The sequence below is a fragment of the Drosophila nasuta genome, chromosome 2L (assembly GCF_023558535.2).
Source record: "Drosophila nasuta strain 15112-1781.00 chromosome 2L, ASM2355853v1, whole genome shotgun sequence".
Taxonomy (NCBI): Eukaryota; Metazoa; Arthropoda; class Insecta; order Diptera; family Drosophilidae; genus Drosophila; species Drosophila nasuta.
In genome coordinates, this window is record NC_083455.1 from 4,195,605 (window position 1) to 4,221,022 (window position 25,418).

At 35.2% G+C, this 25,418-nt stretch overlaps 4 protein-coding genes across 10 annotated transcripts; 2 read left to right on the forward strand and 2 right to left on the reverse strand.

The window, feature by feature from the left end:
• The first annotated feature begins 1,852 nt into the window (after nucleotides 1-1,852).
• On the forward strand, nucleotides 1,853-9,949 carry LOC132796893 (protein rolling stone). 4 transcript variants are annotated; one of them, XM_060808256.1, is made up of 7 exons: nucleotides 1,853-2,005; nucleotides 2,873-2,942; nucleotides 6,426-6,725; nucleotides 8,055-8,280; nucleotides 8,339-8,458; nucleotides 8,525-8,708; nucleotides 8,765-9,949. In XM_060808256.1, exons 3-7 carry the CDS (start codon nucleotides 6,624-6,626, stop codon nucleotides 9,102-9,104), a joined length of 972 nt encoding a protein of 323 aa, XP_060664239.1. In that variant the 5' UTR covers nucleotides 1,853-2,005; nucleotides 2,873-2,942; nucleotides 6,426-6,623; the 3' UTR covers nucleotides 9,105-9,949. The 4 variants fall into 4 exon arrangements, with proteins under 4 accessions (XP_060664239.1, XP_060664223.1, XP_060664248.1 ...); XM_060808240.1 differs by lacking the exon at nucleotides 2,873-2,942; XM_060808265.1 differs by lacking the exon at nucleotides 2,873-2,942 and having other exon boundaries at nucleotides 1,865-1,881.
• LOC132796918 (sex-regulated protein janus-B) lies at nucleotides 5,611-6,291 on the reverse strand. Its single transcript, XM_060808275.1, has 3 exons — nucleotides 6,170-6,291; nucleotides 5,947-6,114; nucleotides 5,611-5,883 (listed from the first exon to the last, which is right to left on the reverse strand). The coding sequence occupies exons 1-3, from the start codon at nucleotides 6,219-6,221 to the stop codon at nucleotides 5,663-5,665; spliced, it is 441 nt and encodes a 146-aa protein (XP_060664258.1). The 5' UTR covers nucleotides 6,222-6,291; the 3' UTR covers nucleotides 5,611-5,662.
• A 3,118-nt stretch (nucleotides 9,950-13,067) lies between the features above and the next one.
• On the forward strand, nucleotides 13,068-20,577 carry LOC132791021 (adenylate kinase isoenzyme 5). 3 transcript variants are annotated; one of them, XM_060799815.1, is made up of 9 exons: nucleotides 13,068-14,145; nucleotides 15,625-15,942; nucleotides 16,483-16,625; nucleotides 17,219-17,401; nucleotides 17,466-17,574; nucleotides 17,656-17,986; nucleotides 18,353-18,569; nucleotides 19,597-19,761; nucleotides 19,821-20,577. In XM_060799815.1, the coding sequence occupies exons 1-9, from the start codon at nucleotides 14,124-14,126 to the stop codon at nucleotides 20,220-20,222; spliced, it is 1,890 nt and encodes a 629-aa protein (XP_060655798.1). In that variant the 5' UTR covers nucleotides 13,068-14,123; the 3' UTR covers nucleotides 20,223-20,577. The 3 variants fall into 3 exon arrangements, with proteins under 3 accessions (XP_060655798.1, XP_060655790.1, XP_060655781.1); XM_060799807.1 differs by having other exon boundaries at nucleotides 13,068-13,711; nucleotides 13,921-14,145; nucleotides 17,466-17,986; XM_060799798.1 differs by having other exon boundaries at nucleotides 17,466-17,986.
• Nucleotides 20,578-20,605: 28 nt separating this feature from the next.
• On the reverse strand, nucleotides 20,606-25,374 carry LOC132790989 (centlein-like). 2 transcript variants are annotated; one of them, XM_060799771.1, is made up of 2 exons: nucleotides 21,036-25,374; nucleotides 20,606-20,976 (listed from the first exon to the last, which is right to left on the reverse strand). In XM_060799771.1, exons 1-2 carry the CDS (start codon nucleotides 25,279-25,281, stop codon nucleotides 20,720-20,722), a joined length of 4,503 nt encoding a protein of 1,500 aa, XP_060655754.1. In that variant the 5' UTR covers nucleotides 25,282-25,374; the 3' UTR covers nucleotides 20,606-20,719. The 2 variants fall into 2 exon arrangements, with proteins under 2 accessions (XP_060655754.1, XP_060655746.1); XM_060799763.1 differs by having other exon boundaries at nucleotides 20,606-20,979.
• Nucleotides 25,375-25,418: the final 44 nt, after the last annotated feature.

The following is a 25,418-nucleotide window of genomic DNA, read 5'->3' on the forward strand; positions in this document are numbered from 1 at the left end:
AAACTATCAAAAAAACAAATTTATTTCAGCTCAACAAAAGTTGCGATAAGCCGAATATAATAACTTCTTATTACATAAAAAAAATTACATTTAATAAAGAAATGACATCAAAAGATACTAAAGTAGAAGATAAAAAAAGAAAAATAATTTTAATAATGATACAAATATGAAATTCGTTTTATAAACTTGATATACCCGTTGCAAAAGTAAGGGTAAAAAGGCCAATGACATACTTATTTATGTGTGGAGTTGTGTAAGTGGTAAAGAGAATATAGTAAATAAGTAACTCGGAATACACACATATGTACATCTGGCTAAGTATATTTTTAACTTTCATTACTCACAGCACATTTACCCACTCTCTCAATGGTTTCATATTCCTTCTTTTAATTGAATTGCCAAATCGTTTTGATCGATAGAAGCAAATGTGCATTGTATGATGATTATTATTCGTCCCACATTTGAAGCAGTAAAGCTCCCAGCTTCAACGGATTGTACCGAATCTGAAGAATGAGTCAGCAAGGTAAATTTGGAGGCACTTCAAATTATTGCCAAATTATATTGTTAAGAAAATAAAGTTATGGTCTTACGAGCATATCGTCTGCTAAACCAACAAACTGAAACGAGTTCTCTGCAGAGAAAAACACATCAAAAGGTACAGAGAAACTAAATGAGACGATAGAGAAAGAGCGTGATAGGGAGACAGAGAGGGAGAGAGAGAAAAACAAACTGCACACAGTTAGATTGAGGTTTGACTTAACTGCTTATATTCTGTTCACGCCCGTTGCCAAAATGTGAACAAAACAGAGAGCGAGATAAAAGACTAATTACTCTACCTCTGTAGCGCCCATTAAGAAATTTCAAAATTTGTAACAACAAAGATCAGAGGCAAAACGCAAAAAGCCTTACTATTATTTCTATTTAATTGTTCTGAAAAAAATGGGCCTTTAAAATTAAACATTTGAGTCAGCGCAATTAGCAATGGCCCGCAAAATTGAATGAAACTAAAGAAGTCAGAATCAATTGATTTTAACCAATTAAATGATTAATTTCATTCATCATTAGTCTTACTCCAGAAATAAACTTAATTCCAAGTCGCAGGCCCAAGTCCAACAATCTCTTCTGTTTTAATTCATAAATTTTAATTACTTCAGAGTATCTCATGTTTGTGTTGCAAACGCGAGACTCAATCTGCGATACTTTGATAACTTACCTGTACAGTCGTCGACGCCACTACAAATGAATAACATTTACGATATTGGGCTTACGATACTCAGTTTTAAGTGCACAGTGGTTCACTCTTCGCATTGTAAACTTTTAGAGTCTATTTTTGAGAATGCAAATAAGATAAATAATAAAAACAAGCTGGAAGCTTTATTAAAGTTTTCAATACATTTAAATTAATGTTGTTTGATAGTTTGCTACCTAACTTGTACAAAGTAAATGTGTTTACCGAATTGAAAATCCAATTGAAATGATTTCGAATATGATTTTTAACAAAAAATGTTATTGTGTTTACAGTTTACTTACTATTTAAATTAAACCTCTCACTTCTGACTTCTACTTCCTTATATATTATATTATATATATTATATTTATTTGGTTAAGTACATATAGTATTGACATATTTTTAGTTTTTATTTATATAATACTAGCAATAATTTTTCTTTTGACAGACTCATCTTTATATCTCCATTATACAAAATTTGCATCTTTAAATGAATAAATGAGTGAATGAGTGAATTTGTTGTTGGCGATTAAAATGCGGGCTCTGTCACCACTGTGCAACTGGGTACGATGTCTGCTACAGCTGCTGCTGGCTTGGACAAGTTGCGATCAGTTTTGGAACGCGCGTCGCGTCGATAAGTCGTGATTTGTGCGGTGGGTTTGCATCGGTTTTTGGACTGAAAGATTGGATTGTGTTTGTTAGTGAAGTGGAGATCTATCTGTGTGGCATGTTGAAGTCGCCTATAATTCTCTGGCTGTGTTGCATTAGCATGTGAATGTGAGTGTAGTTGTTGTTGTTGTTGTTGTTGTACTCTTGCTGTATTACAATTTGCAAATGCAATACGCCAAATACAAAATAAAAGCCAGCCAAGCTCCGTTATGCAAAGTTGTTAGTGTTGTTGTTGCTGTTGTTATTATTATTGTCGTCGCTGTTTTTGTTGTTGACCCAAAAAGAAATTACTACACGGCCCAAACTGGCAGTTAGACTGCTAAGCCACGCGTATAAAACACGCAAAACGCGCTCCCAACTCGCAAAAACAAAAAAAAAAATAGAAAAAATGGGAAAATTAGTTAAAAATAACGATAAGAAAAAAAGTAGAAATAGCAACAAACTCAACAACGGCATCATTATTGTTACTGCGAGATTAGCCCATTTAAGAGTGCCGAGTATTTTATTCTCTTTGGCAACGTGTGTGGAATTTACAATGATGGAATTTTGGCTAGTCGAGTGGGTTTTTTACTTGCCCCCACCTTCAGTGAGGTGCTGCCAATTTTGGCAGATCTCTCATTGAACAGAGGCAAGCTGTGTTGAAATGATTGAAAATAATAAAGGCTTATGTAATCAGTTTCGCATATGCAAATCTAATTGCTAGCTCAAATATTTCTCTAGTTAAGCAAAGAAAAAGGCGAAAATGTTTAAGATCAAATATGAAGATCTATGTATATGAACCCGACCCGGCTTACACGCGAGTATTGCATATTAATTGTAGTTTTTATTGGCACGTACTCAAAATATATACACGTTTTTTCAGTTATCGTTAATGAGTGGCATTATTTCTCTTTGGGAAGGTCTTGCCAATTTAAATTTATAGTAAACTAAGTGAACAGCAATTGAGCGTTGACTTCCTCTATTCGTACATTCAAGGAGCGGCAACCCAAATACTCAGCAACACTCGATCGGATATAGTAAAGTTAATTTAAATAACTCACCGAAGGTGAGTTGATTTTTATTTGATATGTAACATAGAAATTCTGAGACTTGCAAGATTTAGCAGAGAGTTGCAAATAAATATAAAGAACCTTGACATTTCAAAATTCCTCAATTTTATAACATAAAGTAAAGTGTGATATTTATTTGAAGATAGTAAAGTAAATTTATATAACTCACTGAAGTTGAGTTGAAATTTGAGTTGATTTTTATTTGATATGTATCTTAGAAATTCTGAGAATCGCAAGGTTTAGCAAGAATTGCAAATATTAAGATCCTTGACATTTCAAAATTCTTAAATTTTATAATATAAAATAAAGTGTGAAATCAATTTGAAGATATTCCACAATTTAAGATAAATTGCTTGAAATTGAGAGTGTTAAAGTGTGTTTTATTTTGTTGTTAGCACCTACGGCAAAAGTGTAGATCGTCATCACATAGAACTCTAATCTTTTGTAATCAGCACTCGACACCGTTAATAAAACCCACAATCAAGGCTTATCAATGGCCTAATTAGCATCCAAGTGCTTAATAAAACTCAAGAATCTCAGCGATAACGATAAATTTTGGCAAATAAGTTACAATCAATAACACAATATGCAAATTGATGGCTGCAGGAAAACTTTAGCTTAGTATTTGTTGTGGTCTGCGATTAATATTAGCATATGAAATTTTTTAATGCCGTTGAACTGTTTTGATTTCACTTTCTACACGAAGAAATTGAATGACATCAAATTGAGATGAATAATTCAGCCAGAGATGAGAATACGAATATAAAATCTAAGGCATCTGAATGCTCGCAGTGTTGCCCCAACTTTATCTTATCAATTTGGGTGACTTTTGTTTTTAGCAGAGTCGACATAAAGAGACAGATGGATAAACGATGATGCGGCGGTATATTTGCCATTTGTCAGGCGGTTTGACTGCATTCAAAATATTCAGTTTGTTTACACGGTTGGCGCCGCTGTAAAGGTCAACAAGTTTGAATTTCTTTCATTCAAGTTTTCAACTTCAAACTAAGGTAAAACCCTCGGTTCATTGTAGTACAAATGCAAAAGCCATAAACCTAAATATTGTTCACTCATACTAGCGTACCTTAATGTTCGTATGTGTGTGTGTGTTCACTTACTGGTATCTCCAACTCTTTGTTGACGAAAATGTAGCACAAAAGGCAAAAACGTGAATAAAATAAAATACTCGTACATAGCTAATATACGCGTTACCTATGTACATACATATATACAAAGCATAAAAGATATGTCTATGTGTAAGTAGGTACAAGTACTACACATGGCAACCACGCTTAGTTGGGCTGTAAAATGATTGTTGTTGTTGTTAGCCGTCTCCGTCTCCGACTTTGTAGACGTGTCTTGAGCTCTGCCTATGTATAATATTTATGTAGTTCGCTTGGTGCCATTCGTGCAAGTTCAGGGACGCGGGTGTCACAGCTCATTAAGAGTTTTCTGTTTCTGTTGTGAAGTTTTGTGTTTTGTTGTGTTATGTTCGAAGCAGACATCAAAACATTCGTTTACCTTAGACTACTGCAAATCAAAGAAAAGCCTCTGTGTTCCACGTTTGTAAGCGATAATTAAATTTTACCGAAAGGTGAATAGCGGAACAGTATGTTCGCAATGATATGGTTTATTTAAAACAGCTGTGAACATTTGTAATCATTTCTGATTTAGTTCTACTAAAACAAGCACAAAATGTCACAGAAAAATGTAAATAAATAATAAAGTTGCAATACCACTTATTTCTATTTTATTTTAAATTTTTTTTTTGCTAAAATATAAACTTATCTTGGTCTTGGGAACTGTTTGCTGGGTTATAGAAATGAATTGCTAGCATTACAGTAATAACACTTATCACATAATGAAATACAAGTACAGTTAAAATGTTGAAATGGTTATGAACATACCAAAAAGTTTCTTTATAAGTACAAAGCTTTTAAATTTAGTATGCCATTAGGCCTTTTGGATATTAACCAACTTGTGTTAAGTAGTTTATAGTCATATAGAAACACCTAGGTAGTTGTATGTACAAGTGAGTATAACCTTACTTTTTATGGCACCCATTGAGTGATGACCTTAGGAGACTAATTGCTTTATTATATTTAAATTATTTGTTCATTATGGCTGCTACAAAAGCTTCGTAATAATGAAAAGTTGGACTCCGATTAACAAGTATGTTGATTTGTCCAACGGTTTGTCTATCAAATGACCCGAGAGTGTAATTACTGATGAGGTAAATAATAGAGAGCAATGAAGCGAATTAGCTGTCATCAATTTAAGATTTAAATGGAAGCTATCTAGGGTGTTGCACTTTAATTCCATGTAAGAGGCTTACACAAATCATCACATAATAGTAACTGTGTAAGTAGCTAGTATTCTGAAGAAATTATGGTGTTATTACATTTCCACGAAGTGCATTGAGTCGATTAAAGTTTGCTATTGTATGTGAAAAATTTTAAATGTCGTTAGCTTTCTTGCTTGCAATACTCACGATAATTTGAGATTATATAGTATATGTAAAATACCAAAAATATTATATTGAATTGCAGATTAATATTTTTTATTGAATAATATCGAAGATCCTTTTTGATATGCGTGCACCGTCACGTCTGCAGTAGTGTTAATATACATACAATAAAAACAATATACAAAATACTCAACGTATAAATAGCAATAACTGGAATTAGTTTAATTTAAAATGAAATTAATGCTGATTTCAGTCAGAGGGTGCAGATTCAGAATGAATTTTATAGTCTGAGTATTTGTCAGACAGAATGGATTTGGTTTCGTCATGATCCGCTCTGCCCAAAGTCTGAGAGTGACCAGAGATTTTAATGAAACGTTTCTCCAAATTATGATCTATAGTTCCACCTCCTAAGCATTGAGTGCAAAGATTTTTGGTAGCTGCTTCCTTTCGCAGCGCATCGTAAATTTTTACTAAAAATGAATTTAATATTGCGCTATAAAATCGATACCCCAACTAAGTTTAGTTATACTTACGATGGTATTTAGCTGAACTCACAGCACGAATCACCGTCTTAGCATGAGCTTCCTCACCATGAATATATACTTTGGCTAAAATATATTTGAGTTTCCCAACTCCCATCTTAATCTCCGGAAAGCCAACAAGTTTCGACACCTGATCAGGGCAGCAGAAGTTGCGGGTAGCTAAGATTCTTAATATTTAGTTGAGATGCAGATGGATATGGAAACAGCAGCTTACCACAAAGTGTTGGTCTCCATGTGGGAACAATTAATTTTCGAAACATGTCCATAACGAAATAATTTTGAAATATATATAGAACTTGTTTCCTATTGAAATTTAGTCAATTGACTGAAGCAAATGAATTTCAAAAACATATTGATCCTACTGAAATTCTTGGCTTGCTGTGTCAGCACTATTTGTAAAGGTTAGAAATAATTTAGATTTATGAATAATATATATATTAAATAATTCATTTTTAATTCGTAATTCGCAGGGCTTCGAAGGTCACGAGTCGATTACAATAAAGCATGGCAAATCCAACTAACTATTGATATTGCATAAAATAGTAGTTGCATGTCTCAACAAGTTACGCAAACATTTCGTAAAAATAATCCCACAACAAGCAATTAAAAAAAAACACAAATATATATAGAACGAGTCTACTCAAAAATATATATTAAACTAGAAGAAAATGACGAAGCTTCAAGTAATTGTTCATCCAGTAAGGAAAGAATTTCGACGTAAACGTTGCGGCTTTGATCATGATACTCCCGATGATTTTGTCAAATCCCAGGTAAGACTGCTTTTGTAACTATTCAACAAATTTGTAAGTAAAATACTTACGGATATAAGTACAACTTAACTATTAGAATTGTTATTAGTAATGGGAGTGAATAATTTGAATTTAAACTAATTGGACCTAAACAAGTAAGATTAATTACATTCGAGAGTCCCCGACTGTGAGATACCCGCTACCCATTTTTAATAAAAGCAAAATACTGTGGTATTATTATTGTATTAAAATATCCAAAAATTATATTCGGAAAAAATACCAAAAGACGCCAAAAAAATGCCAAAGAGGTCAAAATATACCAGATTGTTAGTCAAAGCAGCTAAAACCGGATTGCATACAGAAGTATAGTAAATACCTTCGACAATTTTTATCCGATCGTAATAAAATTCTCAGAAATCACAAATACTACATCTTTTATTGTCTGTACCAAAATTGAGCATCAAAATTGTTATTCGATTTGCGAGGTAAAAACAGGTTGTGACAATAATTTGGGATTATAAGTGTTGTCGAATAACTTTCGAGATCTAGGTGTTCATACGGAAGGACGGACAGGCGGGCATGACTATATCATCTCGGCTGTTGACGCTGATCAAGAATATATATACTTTATAGGGTCAGCGATGCCTCCTTATGTTACATACATTTCCTGCAGGCATAAAGCTACAATACCCTATGGGTATCGGGTATAAAGATATAGTAGTATGGCAAATTTCCGAAAAATAATCTATAAGCGGCCTTCCTTCGAATGCGAATGTGGGACTGTTTATAATTTGTTACATCCCGCAATTTGCAAAATTGCGATGCAAAGTTGGGAAACTTTTAATATCATTATAAGTGTCCTATTGATCGATACAGGTCGAACGTCGTTTATACTTCGTGTGTCTTCATTCTTTGCTTTACATAATCAAACGACCGAAACTGTGAGAAGTGGGCGTTGACCGTTGGCTGCTTTGAGCCATTTTATTGTTTTACCTTGAGCATATTTAATGGATTCTTTCATTCAAAGTATCAATAGAATGAGAGGTCACTTCTAGTACCTGGACTCGTACTATGGAAGGGCCTGCAGACACTCACTCGATTGTGCTGGCATTGTAAATTAAACAGTTTAAATATTCATAAGCGGCAAACAGTCACTAACTGAAACCGTATTCTAGAACCGTGGGGTGCCAGGTAAAACAAAAAGACCTCATCACGGCCACTTGACTGGCAGTGGCAGTGAGAGTGGGAGAGTCGTAATACACACCCCAACCCCAATCCCAACATATGTGTGGATATAGTACTATATACTCTTACGACTTAATATTCATACTTTGTTATTCCAAATTACAGTGGCAAACCTGTACAAAGAGCATGGCATATTTATTCTATCGCTGGTTTATGGCCCTCTTCTTTATTGGCGTCGTCATCGAGTCCATGTGGCCCCAGGCCGATGATGAGACTAGCTACTGGCTTTACTTCATCTATATGACTAATTGGGGCATTTGGATGTGTATGTTAACCAATTTGCTTGGGGCCATACTGGTTACCATATGGCACTATCATCCAGAGTATTCGGGTAAGTACTTTAAACGAATACTCGAAACTCAGAGAATGATTTTTAACACACTCCATAGATAAACTTCTTAATATGGAGGCTTGGTTGAGTCCCTTTAGAATTTACTGGAGCATGCATATTATAACGCTGGTACTATCGATAGTTATCACCATCATCTATTGGAGCATTCTATATGATGGTAAGTTGTCTTTAATAATATCTGCATGCAAATTTCTAATTTAACTTAATGCTTTGCCATTTGTAGCTAATGAAAGTGCATTGGATGCTACCAATGTTCTTACCCATGGCTTCAACTCGATTTGCATGTTTATCGACCTCTGGATTGTGGCCCATCCATTGCGATTACTCCACGCATTCCTCCCAGTCGTGTTCGGTGTCATCTATGCCATCTTTTCGTATATTTACCAAATGTGCGGAGGCATTAACAAGTGAGTAATGCGGGTTAATCAAATTTGAAATTCATACTAATTAAAAATGTGTTTAGGAAGGGGAAACCTTATATCTATCACGTGATTGACTGGAGTCAACCGAGAAATGCATTCATTACCGTCTTGGGAGTCCTGGTGCTCTCCTGCTGTATCTATGCCTTGCTCTTCGTCTTCTTCAAGCTGCGACTCTTCCTTTCACGCAGTTGCCGCCAGGGAAGCTTCGTGCTGCCAACGACGAGTAGCAAACAGTCTGGCAAGGCTGTCGATGACAAGCAGACAACACAGAATGGTATTCAGCACTCGTCCTCCAGGATCTCCATGGTATTGGGCAACTATGCTGGATATGAGAATCAGGCCTATTCTCCAAGCACTGGAGATCCGGCTCCAAAGAATTAACTTGAATCTATAACTATGGGAAATATTGGGAGGGAGAGAGTCTATTGTCTAAGCTTTGTTGCAACTTTAGTCAATCTGTACAGTAGAATTTTGAACAAGTGATATTATATTATATTGTAGTTAAGCTTAAGCAAATAAATGTTACTTTGGCAAGGATCTTTTGTAAGTCCTTGGGTATTTACTTTTCGCTATGTAAAAAACTATTAATTGTCAATATTTGTTTTCCAACTGAAAAACCCAAATATGTATTAAAAATGTCATAAAATAATCAAAACCATCAAACAGAACCTCCTTGTGGCAATTGTCGAATGGATAAAGAATGAATAATGTCCTCTTGCCTGGGAACTTTACAGTTGATAATCAAAAATTAATATTGAGGGACATTTTTCGAAAAGGTTAAATGATGGACAACCAAAGTTTTCATTCACCCTTAATGAAAGGACTAAAAAAAAAAGAAAATTCAAAACAATTGAGTCAGCTACAGTCGAGAATGTTCGACTGTGAAATACTCGATACATATTTTAAGAAAGTACAAGAAACACAGGTGTTTTCATTGTTTAACTAAATTATTTGTTTATGTTAACATCTATTTTATACATCAACGTTTTTTTAATATTCTGCTCATACTTTATATGCAGACTAACGCTTCAATTAATCGCAATTATGAACTTATAAACTTAACAGTATAAAACAATAGTATTGCTAAAAAAAGCTGACCTGTTGATTTCTCAATTATGTAAAGCAGCTGCAATCCATTTAAGTTATAGTATTCTGGTTGCAAAATTTATTTTTTCTTTTAATTGTGAGGCACAACTTCTAAAAATAAATAAAAATAATAAATAAAACTAAGTTTATCTGAGTTCAAACATAATAACGATTATCATCTAATCCTGTCATCTATCATCTAGCAAGAATAAAAACCCTTTATGTGTTCTGGATGCCTCCATCTGCTTGATACGATTATTTCGTGTCTATACTAATTTATTATATCCTTTTATAGCACCCAGTTGTAAGAACAACAGCGGCCACATTAACGCGTTACGTAATTTATTAAAAAAGAATGTCGAGGCGGTGTCAGCTCTAAAGCTGTTAAAAGTTGTTCATCAAACTCATTCAGTGCCTGAGAAATGGGTGAGAGCTGTGTAAATATTTTACACAAGTTACTAATCACATTTGAATGACTACATTAACCCAAATTGTTCTAATAGACAAATCAATCGCTGCGACTCGCACCATTTCAAGTGTACGAGAATCTATTTATAATTTAGTTGGTTTAACAATCATATTAAGCATTAAAAAGCTATGCAAATACAGGGGAAGTTAACCTTAGCTAATATACATATATTGCTTATCACGAGATAAAGACATTCGAATATCGAAATTATAAAGTTTTATTCCTCTTATCTGAAGAAAAATTAATTTTATAAAAATGTGCTTGACATTTATGAGCAGATGCAAAAACTAAATCATTTAAATAGTTATTATACCCATTAATGCATCCTTAAGAGTTAAATTTAATGTTTTTGGGTATGTAGAAAATAAGTAATAATCCTTTACTTATAATACTCATATTAAATTTTAACTTGATTAATTAGTCAGAGAGATAAAAAGCATAAAAATCTTTGAAATTGATAATTTCTTATATTTTGTTTTTAAAGTAAATAATATTCATGAAAATGGATTTGATTTTAATTCAACAGGGGAAAATCGCCACATTTCAATTCTTACAAAAAAACAAATTATTTAACGGATTACTTTTTAATATTTTGTAGATTTTAAAGAAAAATAGAGGAAAACTGGTTTTTGATTGACATTTCAAATACCTAATTTTAATATACGAAAATGTTACTTCAGGGAATTAAAGCATACTTTTAGGATCACTGTAAAAATAACGAAACTCAGTTAACCTAATAATATGAACGATATTAGTTGCTTCCAGTTGTCTTTATTAACAATTAAAGACAATCATAACTATGTAAAAGAGCGTCCCTTGAAAGTCGCTTCACTATACACTATGAATTGACTTAAAAATGACTGCCATTATGAAAACAATTATCTGAAAAGAGTAGCAAGAGAAAATTCTAAGGCAGCTGATAAAGAATATTGCAGATGTCTTAAACCTAATATCATTTGTATCAGTTAACTCTTTGAATGCCTTTAATGCGACCTTTTCAACGCATTCACTCACAGTGTCCTTAATCCCAGCTGCCCGTTTGGCGTTGTTGGGTCATACTCCCCATTCATGCTGTCGAAGAATCAATTGACCCAGCTAGACGGTGGCGTTAAACTATTGATGGTTATTGTTATTGTTGTTGTTGTGGTTGTGTCTCTTATAGCTGGCTGTGTATTTAGTTTAACATGTACCCTTAATTAAGCTTCCAAAAGCATTTAATAACCGAACGCCCAGTACGAACCCAAGGACGAGAAACACACGTGCTGTTAAGAAGAGGTTGAGTCACAAAGAGAATAACCATGGACAGACACAACAGTACATGACGATGGCGACAAGTTTGTGGTCAATGGGCTTAGCGAAGGATTAGAATTACGCATAAGCTACAAATTTGAGAACCTACTTATCTATTCGTACATACACACTCGTATGTACATACTATACTATTAGCCAGACTAGGCTAAGCTGGTTGGCCTCCCTTGACTTGTGATATGGGAACCAAACGCAGTCGCTGCGTTGGTTGTTGTCCTTGTCGACGGATTGACATGACATGTCGCAGGTTCCACAGGCAATAGGCACAAATTAGGCGTCGCATCTGTTTAGGTCCTGGATCGATATGTGAGTGTTTTGATCGATATGAGATTTCCTTGAGCTTTGAACTTCTTTTCATGTCCTTGTCGCGCCTATTGACCCCCGCATTGTGCTTCCCAGCTACCTCTCATCATTAGGACAAAGCAAAATCAATAGAAGTTTAATTGAATATACTTTGGAAATTTTGACAGCTGTCAGTTGTCAATGCCAACTCAACGGTTCTATTCATCGTTAACTAACACTATAATTAAAAGCAATCAATAGTGTGAAATATTAATTGAATGACGATGGCACACAAACAACACCCTCTTTCACCCCCACCGCCATCCCCACTCCCTTTGCCACCACCTCGATGCTCTCTTAGCCAAACCTCATTCCATCTGACACACAAAAGACATCACATTTCATTTTTCCCATTTAAAGGCAACAACCACAAATCCCAACTTCCTCCCTTGACCGAGTTTACCAATTTTGTTTTATGGCCTCGTCATGATGGTGCAATTTTCTATCCATCAAAAACGCATGAAATCCACTCATAACCGAACATTGACGATACTACCATGAATGTTAAAGCACAGCTCCAGACAACAGTGGAGATCATTTGAATAGGTACAGCAAATACTATTAAAATGTTTGAGAGACAACATGAGGTGCCTGTATTATATTTATTTTATTATACATACTAAATTCATCTCATTTAATTTTGATCAATCTAAATTAATTAATTTTAATATGTAAAGAGTAAGGCCTTAAGAAGTAAATTATTTTATTTGCTCTATTAAGTTTAAGGTAATTTGAAAGTCTTTTATTGGAGATACATTTATAGAAACAGGAAATGGAAAAAACAGAATTTATCCCTTATAACAATCCAATGAACTATATACATATACTCTTCATTAACGACGCCAGCCTAAAATGTCTTGTCGCTTATCTACCAGAGATCGGATTAAACTTTTAAAAGTTAATAACGAAAATTTTGTATAAGAATAGGATCGGGTCACAGCTACACTGACTAAAATTTGTCGATGTATGTTTTATTTTGTATATATCTTTATAGAATATTTAATATACCATTTATGTTTTAATATACTATAAATTTAAGCGCAATAGGTATTTTCCCAAAAGTATTTGAGTCGCATATATCATGGCCAAATATAAGTCATTTGGTCTGTAGAAACTGATACATATTTGTGTATATGTTACCAGCATGAACAGCTGCAAGTCAAGGCAAAGCCATCGGGACAGTAGCAACGCAACAATGTAACATGACAGTGACAACAACCATAATAATAACAACAACTGGAATGGCCGGGAGTGGGACAAATTCTCGTACTTCAAAGATTAGTGAGAACTCACCAGGCTGGCCAGGACATTGTTTGGATTGTATAAACAAATGGCTGCCCATGAATGACACACTCGCATACTTCCATATATAGTACAATGTATATTAATTTCGAAGAGCAACAATTCTATGTATTTGTGAGTGCGGGTAGGATAACTGGTTTTCCAGTGCCGAAGAAAATCCCGGGCCGAAGAATAATTGTGACAAAGTCAATTGAGCCACAGGACACGAATACTCGTATGCATGTGAATCATGTGAACCACTGGAATTCATAAAGTATTCATTAATTGGAAACTCGCGCCAGCCACGCTGACGTTGCCGCTGACCAACTGAGGCCGCAGAGTACGCGACCACGACGAAATCCGAGTCATTTGGCATATTTGAAAGTCAGTTTCGTTTTGGACGTTCGGGCAGCAGAACATGCATGTTGCGTTGAAGAACCTGAATCTGAAAAGCCCCAATCGCAGTCAGAAATCAGAAGTACACCACGCGCTGGAGACTATGGTAACGGACAGTTCCGATATAACCGGCGCTATGTAGTAAATTATTTCGCTGTGCGTGTTGGTTACGATAAATATTTATGTGTATCCCAGAGATACCGTACAATAACAAACAAAAAGCTACAAATACAAAAAAACGAAACTTGAATTAAATTGAAAAAAAAAGAATTAAGAGAAAAGAAACATAACATATTGCTATGTATGTACTTGTAGGTTAAATGAATGCAATGTGAGAAAATAATTCAAATCGTATGAATATATATTCACACTGGCATCTAGTGGAAAGTTCCATTTGATTTTTTGTTACCAGCTTTAACTTAAACACACATTAAACGTTCGTTAATTCTGCGGAAAATAGTGAAAATACAGCTAAAAAACATTGCAAAAATTCAGCTATACTGGCCACCGAATGGATAATGGGTATTTGTTTAGACACAGGTAAGCATAGCGAACCCTTCAGCATAAAATGAAGTAAAGCAACCGACAAAATAAACAGCAAGCCCTATTTAAGTATCGCTTGGGTATTTCCAATGTATCGCTAAAATGAAAACCACATTTCACCCTTTCCTTAACTCTCACAATCCAAATCCATAGAGCATAATAATTGGTGTAATTATGAAATACACTTTTATCACCTCAATCATTTGTTCGTATGAGACTTTTTTAAATTATTTAAAATATATTACTATAATACTTGAATACATTATAGAGATATAAATAATTTATTCTCGTTTAGTGATCATAGTAATACATTAATTATATAGTCATGTGTTTATAGTCATTATTTTGAAGTAGTATTATCTATGACAACAATTGAGATTGATATGTTTTTAGTTGAATATTATGAGATTCGTAAACAAGACAGACACTTATTTAATGAGCATATCAACAATAGAAACATTAAATAATATAATAAATAAATATTGTCATATTTGAGTTTAATACATTTTCTTTGGATCAAAATCTTGTAATATTTAAAGTTATTGTTATAAATTAAAATTAACTCTTCAAAGATTGTTGATTCTAACGAGTTTAATCACAATGGGAAATTCAGAAGATTTCATTAAATTTCGCAATAATCACAAATAAATTAAGTTTAGTATTTGGAGTAGTACAAATTAAATTATGATTACGATTTAAACTGATTACATCCAATAGGGGCTGTTGGTAACAAATCTGCTTTGTCATAGCGGCTCAAAAAAGCATTTTGGATACAAAACGATTTGACAAAATATTTGTAATACGAAAGGACCTTGCACAAATGCTATAATTTGTGGGGCACTCACGGCCTCGCTGATTGGCCCTTGGTCATGTTCGTTGACCATCAAATGGCCACCAAACCTACTATAAAAATCCGAAAACAAAAACAAAAAACAAAGCATGGAATAAAGAAAGGCGAAGTGCTTGCGTGGGCAGAAGCGGGATAGCAACAATAACAAAACAACATGTCAATTAAATAAAACTGCAGGAAAATCAATAAAAATGTCACAGGAGTATAGGACCCATATATAAAACGCTGTCTAATCGCATGTGTAGCCTGCTAGCCTGCAGTCAGTGTCAACTGACTAAAGCCACTGGAATTACGCGAAATTTCCCCGGGACACGCCTCCGGCACGTTGGCAACAGTTTTGCCACCAAGCGGTCACATTGATGACGCAATGCCTTGAGTGTACAATTAAATAATTGTTTAAATATATTTTAATGGTGTGCTTTTTGCCGCTGTGTATGGCTAATTTCCCAGTGCTCACAAATTGCTTCCGGTCATGCACTAATGACGTTTGGCACGTAACAAGGCGCGGTGCTAACATGGCAACACATCCGGTTTCCTGTTTTGCTAATGATTGTTGGCAACTGTTGCTTTCGATCGACTTTGGGAATGTTGTATCATTAACCAGGGATGTTGTATTGCGATTTCAGATGCCAGCGCGGCACAAGATACCGGCGAACCAGGCAACGATTGGAATCATACACGAAATCAAGATGGCCAAAATGCCGCAGCTGGCAACGCAATGGCAATGAAAGCCAATGGCCGTCTTGGTTCGGCCAATATCGGCGCTATCGATATGCAAAATGCTGGAAAAATCAAATTCGATCCGCCAAAAGTGCCAGTGATATTTGTTTTAGGAGGCCCAGGTAGTGGAAAGGTCACCCATTGCGATACCTTTATGCAGGAGCGACGCGGCGTTACGCACATCAATATGATGGATTTGCTGCAGCAATATGCAATGGGAAATGGTAAATAGTCCTCTTATAATTTTACAATATAAATGTAAAGAGTACACTTTTCTTTTCAACTGATAATTGGAATTAAATTATAAAAAATGGTACCGATTTTTAGATTACCTGTTTATTTATTTTTGATTATTCTTTAATAGTTATATTTCGCTGGTTTTAATAATGCAATATTTTTAACGGAAGAATTTCCAAAGTGTAGCTTTGTATGCAGCTTTATATATACATTTTATTGCATCTTTTTATATAGTATACTTAAATATACTTAATATTAACCAATTGAATTTTAATGGTGCAATTATTGTTCACTAACAGAAACTGGAAATTAGAGTTTTATGTTTACATAAATTGATACCAAGGAAAGATTAGAAATAAACGCAAACTTTTACTTTTATTCGTGCATTCAAGGACGCATGAATTGCGTTTTATTGACAACATTTTGTTGAGTCAAATAAAAATAAGATGAAGAAAAATAATTTTAATACAATAAATATTCATATTATTTATATTTTTGCTAACAATGTTATTCGTGTCTTGTCCCAGATATGCAAGACTTTTCGCAACTATCGTCGAAAACAGTCACCGAAGTGTTGATGTTGGAAATGAAAATGGCTCCAGCTGCCAAAGCCTACCTGATATCAGGATATCCACGTTCCATGCGCGACGTTGTTGAATATTCAGAGAAGGTAAACGAATCCGTTATAATACTAAATACGAGTTGCTCGCCTTTATGCATATTGATTATGAAACTATTTGAAGGTCTTATTTATTTTCATACTTATTTGTCAGCCCAAATTGCTGTTGAACTATTTGAACTAATTAGCTGCCAAATGGGTCGACGTTTATTTGTCCTAGTCTATGAATTCCCATGAATTTTGAGACAAACATATAACAATGATCTATAGCTGTACACATCGAGCACCTACATACATACATATGGTAACATATATGTACACATAACTGTGTATATACATATGTATGTGCTAATTGGCTGAAGTGGGCCCTAGAGGCTTTTTTGGCGGTTATATAATTCAAAAGAAATGTTTCCTTGATTAGTGTTTGGGAAAGGGCAAACGCTATATACTAACAGCTAACTATCAGCAATCGGTTGTAGTATAATTAGCTTGCGGCAGTATTCAGTTGCTAAAATTAGCTCTAAAAACGAGTTCGAGAAGTTCAAGGAGGAAAAGAGTTAGTCACTGAAATTTAAAATAATTATATTTTTATTTAATTGAGAAATTTTGAATTTGATTCATCTTATTTGTATGTATACTTTCAGATACAAGTCGTTAATGGGGTTATCCTAATATCTTGGCGTCAATCTGTGCTACAGAAACAAATTGATTATGGCGCTAAATTAGGTCATGTTGTACTCTCCTTAGCCAAAATGGAATTGGAAAATTTCTTCAAAAATGTGATGCCAGTTGCCGACTATTTTGATCAGAGTGATATGCTGTTGGCCGTGAGTACACCTAATTGAACAAATACATACGAGAATTATATACATACCTATATTTGTGGGACAGGTAAATGGCGAGCGGGCACCGACAGAGGTATATAAAGACTTTCGCACCGCAGTGCTAGACATATTGAGCGCGCTAGAGAATCAAGAGGCCATGCTGAACGGAGTTACAGGTATGGGCAGAGGGATACATGATATACCCGGCAGTATTGTTAGCGTAGACACCGCACCTAGTCAACCCCCAGTCACTGTAGATCGCAGGTCAATTGCCGATCAGAATCAGAATGCTCCTGCAGATGCTGCAGATGATCGCAATGTCACGAACGCTGTGATATCTCACATAGCCGCCAATGCGGCCACAGCAGCGGCAACACTTCGAACAGGCGGCACAACTGCGGACGATGACAGTGGCGTGGTTGTCACCCAACAGCCCAAGCTCAGCCATGCCGGCACCAGCATGGATGCCAGCGATGAACCCGAGCCAGCAATTCCGCCCATCATTTGGGTGATCGGTGGCCCGGGCAGCAATAAGGCGACGCTCTGCCTGAAGGCAGTTGGCCTCAATCCAGGCTGGTCGCACATCAGGTAAGATCTATCATACATACCAAATAATAGTGTTCAATGAATAATAAAGAACTCATGTTCTTTTGTTTTCCTTTTTTACTGAGTAAAGTGGCTTCTTCATTTCGACGCTTCATTCTTCAGTTTTATTCTGGTTATATTAGCTTGTCCTTTTAGGCGCATTACATTAAGAATTTTACAACACTTACTTTTAATAACACAATTAAAGCTGCTAGCCTTTTTAATTTATCAATTTTTTTAATGTGAGGTCTAACAAAAAAGAAGAATACGCGTGAACTTATTCACTTTGTTCACTTCAATTCATTTTTTTCGTTCCTGCGCTGCACCACAACACTAATTCCTAATTTGATTTCTTCACTTATGTAACAGCGTGGGACGACTTCTTCGGAATATTACGGATACTGCGCCACGTGCCAATACCGAGAGCTATGCGGTCAAGGAAGCTCTGGCTGCAGGCGAGATGGCTCCAGAGAAGACACTGAATCAGCTGCTGGACAATAACATTCGGCAGTTGCGTGGCAAAACTGGCATCATCATCGACGGCTATCCGCGAAACCTGCAACAAGTCAAATACTTTGAGAACAAGGTGAGATACATTTTAATCTGCAATATATTTGTATAGTTACCAACTAAGATAACTTTAAAGTTATTTATAATACTAGATACTTTTTAAGGTTTTGTTTCAAGGTTTTGTAGAAAGAAGTAGAAAGGTCACACCACATAAAATATTTTTGATCACCGCCAACAGTCGAGACTATATAGCCAAGTGCGTTCTTCTCTCTTTCTGTCCGCACCTAGATCTTAGTGACTATGAGAGATAGAGCTATATTTTTTTTTTTTACAGCACTTGTTATTTTTGCACGCTGATCAAGTTTGTTTGCCACGCTCACTTCCACGCCGCAAGTCGAGTCTTACCTGTTTTAGTTGACAATTCTTCGGTATATTTGAAAAATAATAGTATATATTAATATACCGATTATAACCTTTTTATGTTTTTAAGTATTAAAGTATATTTTAGGATTTTTTCTTTTCTTTTTCTCGACTGTAGTTCTCTTATGTCATTATCTCCCATCTGAATTTTTCGGTATATTTGAAAAATAATAGTATATTAATATTATATACTGATTATAGCCTTTTGATGTTTTTAAGTATTACAGTACCATAATTTGGTATATTTCAGGATTTTTTCATTTCTTATTTCTCGACTGTAGTTTTCTTACTTGATTTAAATTAAGTTAATTATATCCATCGCTTGGATATAAATAAATTTGCTCAGAGCTCTATTGCATTGTAATTCATTTAAGTAAATATTTGAAAAATTCATTCAGATTTACCATTAGTCCAGACTGTACTAAAAAATCACATTCTAATGATTCTAATGATTGAATGAATGCATTGTTCATGGTAGAATATAAATTATTTAAAGGATGTAATATGTTTAAATCCGGACCAAAGAGAGTGGTTGCCATTTATTTAATTAAATTTAATTTAATATTTAATTTAATTATTTAATTTAATATTTAGGAATCTCTTTGCGTTGCTTATTTAACGTTTAAATAAATACATTTATTAAGGCGAAAATCTTTTAACATCCATGTAACTCTGCATTGCAGTACAAACAAATTCCGCCCACAATCCTGCTGGACTGTTCAAAGCTGCAACTGGGACGCGGACGAATTGACGACACTGTTTCCTCTTTTCGACGACGCCTGGAGCTGTTTCGTGAACAGACGCTGCCCATGCTTAAAACTATGGATACAAGCAATCGACTGCAGATTGTTAGTGAGACTTGTTATTTACTTATCGCTATCATGGTAAATCTGATTTCATCTTTCAGGTGGATGGGGATACGGATAGCCCCTCCGTACAGCGGGAGTTTGAACGACTCATACGCAATCACATACAACAGTTGACCAATAAGGTGCCTGAAGGTGAAGACGTCATTGAGTCGCTGGGCAATCATGTGATGCGCAACGAGCAGACCGATGCAATACTGCACGATCTGGAGACGAACGTGCCGGGATCTGTGCCCACGATCAGCCACCATGTGAGCATGATGAATGGTCACCTAAAGAACCGGGGCAGTGCATTAGCTGGTGCTAAACGACCCACCCAGATGATGAACGGCCATGCACCGGGACGACCTGGTACTGGACCTGTAGCACCTCTTGCCCAACCTGTTGATTTTCGGCACATGCTCGAAGAGGCCGAACGATATCCGGTGGACTCGTATATGTAGCGAAAGATGAGGATAGTATAAATGATTATCATGATTAAGGATTACACGCAGAGCGTATTACGAAAGTTTTATAGTTTTATAAACAAAAATTCGAATAGGCTAAGTCATATATTGTTAGCGTTGAATTGTTGGAATGAGTATTTAGCAGATGAATTTTGATATAGTTTTTAAATGTCTAATGCGTTCTATGCCAAGATTTCATTTTCATTGTATCGAACTATTAGATAAGCCGAGTAGAATGTACACAATAACACAAACTTTTAAAACCAAATGAATTTTAAAGGTCTCTTCACCAAAAAAAAAAATTCAATTAAATTGAAGATGCAAAAATAAAAGGAATACAAATAAAGTAACCAAACTAACAAAACAATAACAGGTACTATAGTAATGGTTATTCATTTAATGCAAAAGAGCAAATCCAAAAACAAATTGTCAACGTATTTTACTTTTACATTGTACAATTGAAAAAATCAAAGTTAAAAAAAAAGCTGGTCTATTTAAAAATGGCAGGTCAGGCGACGTTTCAAAAGGGACTTTAACTTTCCAATCAATGATGTTTGGCTTATTTCGTCAGCCTTCTTAGTTTGCATTGGCTCCTCAGTCAATTCCTCCATTCCTTCATTTATCAATACATACTCAGTACATCGCATGAACTGGGAGCGTATTTTGTTTTCACTCTTCTCAACTTTTGCTTTCATCTTTCGCCAACGTTCGTTTAGCATCTCATCCATAGAACCGTGCAGTTGATTTTGCTCTGCTAGATCATTCTTATCAAAATCGTAATGTATATATAATATTTGCTAGTCGCCTCACCTGAATTTTCCTGGTGTAGTGGTGATATATTATTCTCATAGTTGCTGTTTGTTATCCCAGTGTCACTCTGGCAAATTGTAACCTTTCCTGGAGCTACGAGTTGTGTAGGCTTTACCAAATTAGACATTTTAAGCTTTTTCAGCTCCGATTCAACCGTTTTCACTTTTTTTACATTATTTTCCAGTTGGACTGCCTGCATTTCAATTGGTTCGCGCTTTCTCTTTGAATTTTTCGTGCAACTGTCCCGCTTGTTTTCCTCTTCATCAATTACGACATGCATTACTGGAAGAATACGCCCGATCAACCCAGACTTTGATGTTTCGACTCTTATTTCTTGTGTATTATTTACTTCCTCGTTTAGTTTCTGCGCACTCTTTTCTAAAATTTTCTCCGAGCAATTAATTTGCTTTGACTGATCATCATAGACTTGGTTCAGTGGACTCTTGGAGATTTGCGCTTTGAAACTCTCTTCAGGCTTTATATTATTCACACAGTTCTGATACAGCGTAGTATTTTCTGGCTTGGATTGTTTCAAATTTGTCTCACAATTTATCTCTTTACAAATTGCGACTGGTTTTATAGGAACAATCCTTCCGATTAAGTCATATTGCGATGGCTGAACTTTTTCCTGTTTTCCATTTGTTGTTTTGTTAATTAGCTCCTGTGTAATATTTTCATATTTTTCTTTTGATTTATTTTTACCATTATCTTGATCCCAGTTTTGAACTTGCTTTACTGGAACAATTTTTTCGATTAACCCAGTTAGCGATGCTTCTCCTGCTGTCTTTTTTTTGATTGGCTTCAAATTTGTATTTCCTGGCTTGGATCCTTTCGAAATCTTCACGTAAGTGTCCCGATTTTCTTTTAACATTTTGTGATTTTCTTTTTTCTGGTTTTGAATTATGTCTTGCAATGTCAAAGAATTTTTCTTTTGGTCATTAATGGATTGCTGAATTGTCTCCTGTTCAATGTTTTCGAACTTTGCTTCTTTTAAATTTTCCTTGAAGCTGTCCTGCTTGTCTTCCGATTTCTTCTCACAACAATCTTGATTCTGTTTCTCAAAAAAGACTTGCTTTACTGGAACAATCTCTTCGATTAACCCAATCAGCGATGCCTCTGCCTTCTTCCTTTTGATTGGCTTCAAGGCTTTGTTTACTCGCTTGGATCCTTTCGAAATCTTTTCACAATTAACATGCTTTTCTTTTTTCCTTAACCCAGATTGCGATCTTTCGGAGTCCTTCTCTTTGATTGACTTCTGGGCAATGCTTTCTGGCTTGGATCCTCTAGATTTCTTTTCGAGGTTATCTTGAATTTCATTCAAAATGTTCTGCTTATCTTCTTCAGTATTCTTCTGTCCGACATTATTAATCATTTGCTGTACTTGCTTTTGTGAAATGCTTTTAAACTTTTCACTGAAGTTGACCTGCTTGTCTTCTGATTTCTTCCCACAAGTATCTTGATTCTGTTTCTCAAAAACGACTTGCTTTTCTGGAACAATCTCTTCGATGAACCAAGTCAGCGATGCTTCTGCCTTCATTTTGATTGGCTTCAAAGCTTTGTTTTCTGGCTTGGATCCTTTTGAAATCTTTACGTAAGTGTCCCGATTTTCTTTTAACATTTTGTGATTTTCTTTATTCTGGTTTTGAATTATGTCTTGCAATGTCAAAGAATTTTTCTTTTGGTCATTAATAGATTGCTGAATTGGCTCCTGTTCAATGTTTTCGAACTTTGCTTTTTTTAAATTTTCCTTGAAGTTGTCCCGCTTGTCTTCAGATTTCTTCTCACAACTATCATGATCCTGTTTCTGAAATTGGACTTGCTTTACTGTAAAAATCTCTTCGATTAACCCAGTCTGCGATGCCTCTGCCTTCTTCCTTTTGATTGACTTCAAAGCTTTGTTTTCTGGCTTGGATCCTTTTGAAATCATTTCGCATTTGTCATGCTTCTTTTTTTTCTTTAACCCAGATTGCGAACTATCGGAGTCCTTCTCTTTGATTGATTTCTGGGCAATACTTTCTGGGTTGGATCCTCTGGATTTCTTTTCGAGGTTATCTTGAATTTCTTTCAAAATGTTCTGTTTATCTTCTTCAGTTTTCTTCTGTTCGGCAATATTAATCATTTGCTTCTGTGAAATGCTTTTAAGCTCTTTACTGAAGTTGACCTGCTTGTCTTCAGATTTTTTCTCACAACTATCATGATCCTGTTTCTGAAATTGAACTTGCTTTACTGTAACAATCTCTTCGATTAACCCAGTCTGCGATGACTCTGCCTTCTTCCTTTTGATTGACTTCAAAGCTTTGTTTTCTGGCTTGGATCCTTTTGAAATCATTTCGCATTTGTCATGCTTCTTTTTTTTCTTTAACCCAGATTGCGAACTATCGGAGTCCTTCTCTTTGATTGATTTCTGGGCAATACTTTCTGGGTTGGATCCTCTGGATTTCTTTTCGAGGTTATCTTGAATTTCTTTCAAAATGTTCTGTTTATCTTCTTCAGTTTTCTTCTGTTCGGCAATATTAATCATTTGCTTCTGTGAAATGCTTTTAAGCTCTTTACTGAAGTTGACCTGCTTGTCTTCAGATTTCTTCTCACAACTATCATGATCCTGTTTCTGAAATTGAACTTGCTTTACTGTAACAATCTCTTCGATTAACCCAGTCTGCGATGACTCTGCCTTCTTCCTTTTGATTGACTTCAAAGCTTTGTTTTCTGGCTTGGATCCTTTTGAAATCATTTCGCATTTGTCATGCTTCTTTTTTTTCTTTAACCCAGATTGCGAACTATCGGAGTCCTTCTCTTTGATTGATTTCTGGGCAATACTTTCTGGGTTGGATCCTCTGGATTTCTTTTCGAGGTTATCTTGAATTTCTTTCAAAATGTTCTGCTTATCTTCTTCAGTTTTCTTTTGTCCGACATTATTAACCATTTGATTCTGTGAAATGCTTTTAAACTTTTCACTGAAATTGACCTGCTTTTCCTTAGATTTTTTCTCGAAGTTAGTTTTTTTATCCTGTTTTCCAATTTTCACTTTCTTAACAGGAGAAATCTTCGGGAATAACCCAGATTGAGATTTTTCAATTGCCTCCGGTTTAATTGGCTCCTGAGCAAGGTTTTGTGGCTTGGATCTTTTTGAATTCTCCATATCTCCATTTTCTTTCGGAATCTTTTCACAATTGAACTGTTCATTCTGCTGTTGATTTGCGTGTAGCGATGTGTCAGATTTCTTCTTTAGAGAATTAGTTGTTTGCTGGATTGGCTGTTGCACAATGCTTAGATACTTTTGTTTTTTCAAATTTTCCAAGCAATCATCTAGCTTATCCTTCTTGTGGATTCCGCCTTGCTTTACTTTAAGCGATCCGAATAAATAAGTGTCTGATATCGGGTCGACAACGATCTCTTTTACATTTTTTGCTTTTTGGACCGATTTCTCCTTCAATTTCGGTTGAGGTTGAGTTGGCTTCATGTTTTCCACCTCTTCTGAACTATTTTTGTTATTTGGAAATCCGTGCTTGACTGTAGACAGTTGAGTAACTATCTGGGACATAGCTTGTTTCTTACGACGACGAGATCGAACATTCTGTACTAAGAGAATCTTTTCCGCGTTATCCAGTTGTGTAAAATTATCTTTGCTGCTGCCAGCGACCGTCTTTTGTTTACTTGGATTTGGTTGAGTTGGCTCTTGCTTAGTGTTTTCCAACTTCTGTTTTAATATTTCATTTTTTCCTTTCCGACATCCCGTTACTTGCTGCGCTGAAGGAATTTTCTCAATACTTTCAGAGCAATGTGACGATTTAATATCAATTTTCTTTATATCGGTATTCTGCTCTGACGTCTCGACTTTTGCCATCTTCACAACTGACTTCTTCTTGGCAGCTAGAGATTGTATCTTAAGATTGTCTTGTTTCAATAAACCGCTGCTTTTTATGAGTTTCAATGAAGAATCTTTTATCTCTTTCTGAATATTGTTATTAGAATTATGCACTCGAATTATTGCTTGATCCTTGTTATTCTTAAACTTCTTCACCCCGTTGTCCACATCTTGTTGTTTGCGCTTGACGCAAAGCGATTTCTTTTCTTGATTCCCTGCTGCTGCTTTCACTTGTGACTGCATTGATTCATTAGCAAGTCTCACAAATTTCTTGGGATTGCTTTTTATTTTTTGTGGTTTCACTATTTTATTTTTTTTTATTTTTTTATTTTTGATTGGAATATTTTTCTGCTGCTTAAATTCAGATTTTGCTCGTGCCATTTTTTAGAGTTCCGTTCACTTCGAAGAAAAAACACTAAATGATATTTTTCAATGGATTTTTGCCATTTTATAGAAAATTAAGCAGAGCATGAACTGACAGCAATGATAAAAAGTGTTGAGAAATTGCTAAATAATTT

What these genes read in the sequence shown, in the direction of transcription:
- LOC132790989 (XM_060799763.1), bottom strand. Translation starts at nt 25,281, where the DNA reads ATGGCACGAGCAAAATCTGAATTTAAGCAGCAGAAAAATATTCCAATC. An exon ending in ACTACACCAGGAAAATTCAG is followed by an intron (nt 20,980 to 21,035) that starts GTGAGGCGACTA and finishes AGAATGATCTAG; the next exon opens with CAGAGCAAAATCAACTGCAC.
- LOC132796918 (XM_060808275.1), bottom strand. Translation starts at nt 6,221, where the DNA reads ATGGACATGTTTCGAAAATTAATTGTTCCCACATGGAGACCAACACTT. An exon ending in ATGGAGACCAACACTTTGTG is followed by an intron (nt 6,115 to 6,169) that starts GTAAGCTGCTGT and finishes TAAGAATCTTAG; the next exon opens with CTACCCGCAACTTCTGCTGC. An exon ending in GAGTTCAGCTAAATACCATC is followed by an intron (nt 5,884 to 5,946) that starts GTAAGTATAACT and finishes ATTCATTTTTAG; the next exon opens with TAAAAATTTACGATGCGCTG.
- LOC132796893 (XM_060808256.1), top strand. Translation starts at nt 6,624, where the DNA reads ATGACGAAGCTTCAAGTAATTGTTCATCCAGTAAGGAAAGAATTTCGA. An exon ending in ATGATTTTGTCAAATCCCAG is followed by an intron (nt 6,726 to 8,054) that starts GTAAGACTGCTT and finishes TCCAAATTACAG; the next exon opens with TGGCAAACCTGTACAAAGAG. An exon ending in TTGGAGCATTCTATATGATG is followed by an intron (nt 8,459 to 8,524) that starts GTAAGTTGTCTT and finishes TGCCATTTGTAG; the next exon opens with CTAATGAAAGTGCATTGGAT.
- LOC132791021 (XM_060799798.1), top strand. Translation starts at nt 14,124, where the DNA reads ATGGGTATTTGTTTAGACACAG. An exon ending in GGGTATTTGTTTAGACACAG is followed by an intron (nt 14,146 to 15,624) that starts GTAAGCATAGCG and finishes TTGCGATTTCAG; the next exon opens with ATGCCAGCGCGGCACAAGAT. An exon ending in TCAAATACTTTGAGAACAAG is followed by an intron (nt 18,570 to 19,596) that starts GTGAGATACATT and finishes TCTGCATTGCAG; the next exon opens with TACAAACAAATTCCGCCCAC.